The 7,691-nt window shown below is 43.8% G+C and overlaps 1 protein-coding gene and 2 non-coding genes across 3 annotated transcripts; all 3 read right to left on the bottom strand.

Moving 5' to 3' along the window:
- Positions 1-3,247: 3,247 nt before the first annotated feature.
- On the bottom strand, positions 3,248-7,251 carry EEF1B2 (eukaryotic translation elongation factor 1 beta 2). The gene is made up of 6 exons (XM_063340712.1): positions 7,094-7,251; positions 6,548-6,670; positions 5,071-5,194; positions 4,640-4,706; positions 3,840-3,965; positions 3,248-3,441 (listed from the first exon to the last, which is right to left on the bottom strand). Exons 1-6 carry the CDS (start codon positions 7,171-7,173, stop codon positions 3,287-3,289), a joined length of 675 nt encoding a protein of 224 aa, XP_063196782.1. The 5' UTR covers positions 7,174-7,251; the 3' UTR covers positions 3,248-3,286.
- On the bottom strand, positions 4,210-4,343 carry LOC134519084 (small nucleolar RNA SNORA41). Its single transcript, XR_010072134.1, has one exon. It is a non-coding gene; the product is annotated as a small nucleolar RNA SNORA41 (small nucleolar RNA).
- Positions 4,777-4,857, bottom strand: LOC134519081 (small nucleolar RNA SNORD51). Its single transcript, XR_010072131.1, has one exon. It is a non-coding gene; the product is annotated as a small nucleolar RNA SNORD51 (small nucleolar RNA).
- Positions 7,252-7,691: the final 440 nt, after the last annotated feature.

Below are 7,691 nucleotides of genomic sequence, written 5' to 3'. Positions count from 1 at the left end.
CTCCTTCCCAAAGATTTTTGAAGATTAAAGCAAGCCCTGGCCCTTTCTACTGCAGGAATTAAGGTTTATGTCAGCTTTCTTCTTGAATGTCAGCTATGTGAGCACACACGTTGCTATATACAGTAAAAAGACTGCTTTTTTAAATGGGGAAACATACATGTGCTGTCTTGCATAAATTATCAGAAAGTTCCCCCCTGAAGTAGACAACAGAGATACAGAAAAGAATTGAAAAAGGCCGAAGTCAGCCCTGGTCCATGGAATTAAGTGGATTAACAATTTTGCAATGTAACTACTACCCCATTCACAACAAGATCGGTTACAGAACTATCTCCAAATCATTTCTGCAAGAGTAATGGGAGATACCTAAACAAAACAGATAGTGCTTTAAGTTTCTGTTTCCAAAGAGTGTCCAAAACAATGCCAACAGTTCTACTCTGCTTGGACTGAGGAACGTTCATTCAACCCACCACAATGGAAAAAAAAGGCAGATGAAGGGCATCTGTCTTATCATGCTATAAGATACTACAGGAAAACACTTCATATGAAATAGTTCTGTGATCAAACATTCATTCAAGAATAATACACATTTCGTAATAGAGGTTCTGGTTACTTACTCTTTATCTGCTTCCTCAACAGTTTGTACTAGTGACGGTTGTTATGTAGATCAGTTTGTAACCAATACGTATGTTGAAACTGTTTTCCCAGTATTCCTGCATATCACATATTTAAGTTACGGAACTTTCTGCTGATCTTGCTGTTATGGGGTGCACTTGGGAGAGAAGTGTCTCATTTACGCTAAGATGCTGATTTTTCACAGGCACAATGACACAGTATGTACCAAAATACTACGCAAAACCCCCTGACCCAGATATATGCGGATTCTGTGGAATTCTCTTGCCCGTTTGCCTGTATCTGGTAACTGGGGAGCCCGTGCTCTCTAGCCTTTTTTGTTTTGTTCCTGTGCAGCAAGTTTCCCTCTAACATCAGGGGGAAAAAAATAAAACAAACAGAAGAAATCCCAACAACTGAAGAGTTTGTACGTAGGTGCTTAGCATAAACGAAACACACACACACGCAAATCCAGTCTGGCAGGTCAGATGGACGGCTCATAGCACGGTATTTTAGCAGTTACAGTCTATAAATCAAACTATTTTATCCACTTAGAGCTTTAATTTCAAGGTGAAGGAAAGAGTTTAAAGGTAAGAAGTACGTTGAATAGGAGGTCAGAAACAGTGATGGCCAAGGATAATAATAAAAGCTACATTTTTGTGATAGAATTTTTATTTCATTTTTTTTCTGATATGGCATTTGTTAATTTCTTGCTTTTAAGAGCAGCACAACAGAATTGCTAAAACTAAGCTACATAATTTAGCAGAAGTGATAGCTAGAGAATTGCCATAGAAAGGACATTAATTACACACAGGACGAAGCTACTCCTTTAGGAATTAAGTTTATGGAAGGTGGGAATGAAGCCTGTAATTATACTTACTTCCAGTTATTTAATCATGCTTTAAACCTCTGGCAGGCAGATTTTTTTTTCTGAGACAAATTATAAAACGCAGCTCTTATATAATCTGAAGTTGGCAGACCTTTAAACAAGGAGAATCAGACCCTGCTGTGCCAGATAACCACACACAGATGCTCTGTGAAAAAAGAACAAAAAGTTATTTTAGCTGCTGCTGTCGGGCTTCGGCACAGAGCATCTTCATCTCGGAGTCACCAACGTGGCACATAAAAGGCTTCCATTTCACGATCACAATAAATTCTCTGTCTCAGTCCAACAGAAGGCCTAGAAACATGAATTTGTCTAGAAGCTTTACAACGTTGACAGTTTTTACATTTGTATCATTCCTATGGATATTTTTTTGGAAAACAATTTAGTTATGATAGGTTCTTCAATCTTTAAAAAAATGTCAAAAACCGATTTAGAAGCCAATCTGGAGCAAAGTAAGCAGCTCAAACTGCCATTAATTATGCTACTTTATCTTTGCATTTTAATTGAACGCCTATTTTTTGGATGTTTTCAGCCAGGACTACACTTCGAGTTTATGATGGAAGTAAATTATCCCACCTGCATGAGCTGTGGCCTGTGTCACTGCTGCCCATTCAGGCTAGCACCACCATGGTGGGGCTGGACACTTGGTGCCTGAAGGAGCCCCTGTGGAAGGCCCAGGCTGCCCCCTAGTCGCCTTCGGGCTCATAGCACCAGGCCAGCCGCAGCCTGCCCGGGCTGGCCAACCTGCAGGGCATCATACAAGGACCTCCAAACACGAAAGCAGGAGCTTTTATCAACACCATTATTCGCTGTACTAATTAAGAAGCCCCAGAAAAAGATGCAACACTTGAAGTGATTTCACCACAAACATTTTCACACCTTGGAGGAAGAGAGCTACAAGTCATGGAATTGCCCCGGTTGGAAGGGACCTTTCAGATCTAGTCCAACCATCAACCTAACTCTGACAAAAACCATCACTAAACCACATCTCTAAGCGCTATGTCTACCCATCTTTTAAATACCTCCATGGTGACTCAACCATTTCCCTGGGCAGCCTGTTCCAGTGCTTAATAACCCTTTCAATGTAAAATTTTTCCTAATATCCAGTCTAAACCTCCGCTGGTGCACACAACAGGAGACAAGAAGGTACTGTGGTAGCTTCAAGTCAGATAAGGAAGTGTTTCACTACATGCCTTGTCGTCCCTAGGGCAGTGCAGTTGCTTCCAAGAATCACAGAATGGTTTGGGTTGGAAGGGACCTTAAAGATCATCTAGCACCCACTCCCTACCATGGGCAGGGACACCTCCCAGTAGACCATCTCCCCTCCCTCACTGAAGCAGTTTTAGCTTTCAACAAAAGCCACATTATATTTGGTTAGATCACCACCCTTATTAAACAAAGGGAATTTACACTACTAGTTATCTGCTAAAAAAAAAAAAAAAAAAAGTGACTTGCACTTTGTCTGAGCCCTGTGCTTTTCCTTTAAAGCCATCCTTCCTTCCAGAGGAACTAAGGAAACTTCCAAAGGGGGAGCAAAGAGCAGTTCAGATTTTTAAAGCCATGTAAATGTGAAATCTGGTTCGATGGTAAACGTGAATTTTCTCTTTCCTCTGCTCATGCTCTTGGGTACTGCAGTGGGGTGTTGGAGCAACCTTTAAATTCAGTTTTAGGTTCTACTTTACCCATCAACCAAATTTTACATTTAGGAGTTGGATTACGCCATGATTTCAAATTAACCACAGACACACAGCCTAATTTTTGCTATTACATTTATTCTAGATATATCAAGACTTAAATCTTATTGAAAGCAGCTACATCCATTGATTGTACATAATCTTCAAAAGCTGTTATTCTCTCCTCCAGCATATCTGTTCCAACTTTATCATCTTCAACAACGCACTGGATCTGAAGCTTTTTGATGCCATAGCCAACTGGTACCAGCTTGGCTGCAAAAGAGAAAAAGAACATTTAGTACTCCTTGACTGGTGGAATCCCTTAAAAATGCAAGTCTACTAAGAGTAAACTGACCAAAGTAGTTTGCAGGAATACATAAAAAATGTAGCTGTTCCATATTGATCAAAAACACAGCATCTATTACAAGGTGGTCAAAAAGGGTTTGGGTTTTGTGGCTCTCCCCCACCACCCATCCAAACCAGTGATGTGGGCGTATGGGTGTGTGTCTGCTGCATCAGGAACTGTGCAGGCAGATGCAGGATAGCGGAGACAAAGTTTTAAAGCTTTTAAAACCTGTACTTGAATCTCAACCTGGCCACTGCACTAATACGCTATCTTAAGAGACTGCAACACCTTCCCTTTCCCTACTTTGAAATTTTCTCCTACTTACAAGATCCCCAGACCAAGCCATCTGCTTGAATGCTTCGAACACACTCCTCCAGTTTAGCCATGTCTGTCTCATCATCCCAAGGTTTCACATCAAGCAAGATCGATGATTTGGCAACAACAGCTGGTTCTGGGGGAAGAAAACCATTGTTAAAAGCTAGGGAATTTTCAAAAACACTTGTGAATATCCTTGTGAACTAGCTTTGTAAGAACAACTTTTCTGATTTCATCAACAAGAACCATGACATAGCTGTGACAGGCCTCTTGTACCAACACACATTTCAAAAGCTATGCACATCCCAGTGTTCAAGATGCAGACACACGACACATTCTTGAGCAACAGTCTCAGACAAAAACGTAGATTAAAAAGCCAACATTGTTTGTTACATAGGAAGTCCTTTTCAGAGGATCTGAGAAGGAGCTTAACGCCATGTAACAGTTTATTTTCCACAGAGGGAATCCTGCAACTGCTACAGTTCTGAACAGCTCCAGACCAGTAGCTGTGGACAGACTTGCATATTGCAGCCTTTTCTCTAAGGGTTCAAAGAAAATCCCAGGGTTACATCCGTTTACATAGATAGCTCAGCCTCTGGGTAAGACAGGAGCGTATTAAGCAGGACAAATATATCAAAGTGCCCATTTTCTATAGGAAAGGCTAAGCTCACAGGCAATTCAAGTGAAGCTAATTATTCCCAGCTCATTCCAGTCATTTATCTATTACAATCAGTGTTTCTAGCTATCCTGTTCAAATACATGAAAATTAACTCAAGCATAAAAAGATTAAAAAGTTCTTGGTAGACATACTTTTGGACTTCTTTGACTCATACTGGGCCAGACGTTCTTCCCTCAGTTTCTTTGCCTCTTCACTTTCCTGAAAGAAATCTGAAGTCACAGAAGAGCACCAAACCCCTGCATCTTTAAATCATTACCAAACAGACTGGCGTTTACTCAGGCAAAAACAAATCATCACAACTCTCAGCCGAAAGATGGTGATTTTTTTGTTTTATTCATCACGTAACCAGTCAAAGTTAAAAGCAGACAGTTCACCCCATTGCAACACATTCCTTTCTAACTCTTTCACCTTCCAAACTTTTCTGTTCTGCAAAGACAGCTGAACTCGAGAACTCTAAGTAGAATCTGGTATCAAATTTAAGTAACAAACTAGTAAGGCAAAAATCTGCATATCTGGTATTTCTAAAAAAACCCTAAGTATTATACAAAAAGGTCACAAGTACCTCCTCATCATCAGATCCAAAAAGATCAATATCATCATCATCTTTGCTGTCTGTGGCTGCACCTGTTGTGTCCTCAACATCCGCAGGACCGTATTTCCCCAAAGCCTTCTTTACTCCTGGCAAGCTGAAAGAGAACAGCAGGTATTAGGAACCTACTCGAACATCAACACAAATAACATCCATTTGTCACTGAACCCACAAGTATATTAACAGTAAAAATGCTGTGCTAAAAAGAAGCATCATCTAATTCTGCTACCTGAAAACAGAACCTCCTTAAAGAAAATCCCCAACGCTCCTGATGAGATGCTAGTCGAGACTACAGCAAATCCCATATTCAAAGACTGTTCATCTAAGCTGACATGATCCTGCCCGACATTGCTACTCCACCTAGGTATACGGCTAGAAAAAGCTTTCATATTAGAATCACTTATCTGCATTATATTCTGTGTAGGAAGAGTTATCAGCTTCTTATTCATGCTTCCCTAAAAATATTTTCAATTGTTTAAAAACTAGTAGTAACAGAAAACACATTGTTGCAAGTGACTTTGGAAGTGTGAGTGCTTTACTCTGGAAGCTGGCGAGGGACCAGAACCCCCCGAATTAATATTCTCCTATAGCTCGTGTAGTTCTGTAGTCTTAGAATAACCTCATAGTTTTATTGTTACTGTGAACTGCTGTTACGAGAGTCATAAAACTAGCTTTACTTTTCAGGAAACTGGAAGTAGTTTCCACAGAGTGGACTTTGTGAAGCAACTTTATAATCTCAGTCCCCTTTAGCATTTTAAGAGCTTCTGAAATGGACTGGTGACTGGGCCACCCAACTTTACAAGAGTTCCCTCCAAACAGGACTGAGGCACATAGAGGAGGCAGTGTAGCAATACTGACACTACCTGTGCTGTACCTTTTTAGAGAGGCCTGCAGTCTCCATGGTTGTCAATACAGCACCTTTCATGAACACTAAAATCACTAAAAAAGAAAAAAGATAACGTTTGCTTTCATATTTCCTCTTCTTTATATGTGCTTCTGCATTGCAAGTAATTATCTTCCAGGACTAAAAACCCTGAACGAACTGCTTTCCATATTTATCATCTGTTTACAGTATATTTATCTTTAAAGACTCCTCTAATACTTTTTAATCTGTTTTGATGTTGCCTTTATGGGATTAATTACTGGTAATTAATTTCAAGCTTTCAGCACAGTTATCTGTGTAAATGGCAGCAAGAAAACTCAAGCCTTTCTTATAAGCTTTAGCAGAAATCTCAGAAGAGGGACAAAATCACATTGCCTAAATTCTACGTGGAAAGTGTAATGTACTGATAGAAGTCTGCTCTGCTTCTAGGGCTGTTCCTGTTCCAACGGCAACACAAAAAGCCATGTGGTATCAGTGAAAAACAGTTTGGTTCAAACTCCAGAAAACAAACGCAACACTTTGTAGGCCAGCTCGCACATATGTTCCAGCTTTGCAGTTTAACCATACCTTGCCTTTTGCTTTTCGTACGACTTAATATGATTGTACCACCGAAGAGCATGAAACAAGTCTGCAGGAGGTGGGGCAGCGATTGCTTCAAAGACTGCTATATCAGCCTGAGAAGGGACGTACCTGCGGAGAATAAGCTGAAGTTAGCCCCCTTCCTCGGTGCACGCAGGAAGATGCGAAGCAGCAGCCGCTGAGCACAGAAACGACCCCGCCACCGCCGCAGTAGCAGCAGCTCGGTGCGTCCCCCAGGCTGCTGCTGGGCCCAGCGGCGAACACCGCGGAAACTACGCGAAGCCCAGCGTGCTCGGCACCGCAGGCGCGCTGAGGCGGCCCCACGAGCTCGGCCCACTCCGGCACTCCGCCTCCCATAGCGGCCTTACGGCAGCAGCTGCCAGGGACAGAAACACAGGCCTGCCTAGAAGCTCCCCCACGCCAGCACGGCCCCCATCATTCCCCCCGCAGTCTCCCATCAGGCCACCAGGCCTCACCACGGCCTGGCCAGGCTCGCCTCCCCCGAGCCCCAGCGGTCCCCCAGCCGCCTCTCACCCCTCGATATAGCTCCTGTCAGCCAGGAAATCATTGAGGACCCGGAGGCCAGCGGCGGACTTAAGGTCCCCGAAGCCCATGGCGGCGCAGCGCACACGCTCCCACCCGCTCCCCGAGCCCGACCGCCGCGCAAAGAGACCCAGCAGCCCCTGCGCCGCCCTTATATAGGGGCACAGATCCTTCCGCAGATTGGTGCGCACATGTATTCCTCCGCCAGAACGAACCGCGAAGTAGTTCCTCATGGTGTTGGCAGCTCCAGCGCAGGGCGCGCAGCGGCCGGGACATCAGAGGTGCGGGGGAGGATGGGGTAATAAACGTGGGGGTAACGGTAAAGCCTAGGAAGCTTTCCTGCGTTACAAGGGTATGGCCACATTCCTTGTGCAGCCCGACCCCCCCTCACCGCAGGTCCAGCGGAAGTTGCCGGAGTTGGACGAAGACGGGAGCGGAAGGAGACGGAAATTGCCGAGGATGGCGCGTCTGACGGTGGCCGAGAGGGCGCCGAGATAGCGGCGGAAACTGCCGAGTGCTGCCGACGCTCTGACGGAAATCCCCGAAGCGGCCGGTTCCGAAGGTTGCCGAACCGCCCACGTCAGAAGGC

This window comes from Chroicocephalus ridibundus, chromosome 7 (genome assembly GCF_963924245.1).
Source record: "Chroicocephalus ridibundus chromosome 7, bChrRid1.1, whole genome shotgun sequence".
Taxonomy (NCBI): Eukaryota; Metazoa; Chordata; class Aves; order Charadriiformes; family Laridae; genus Chroicocephalus; species Chroicocephalus ridibundus.
Note: the sequence above shows the minus strand (reverse complement) of the source record. Positions and strands in the feature narration are given on the sequence as shown.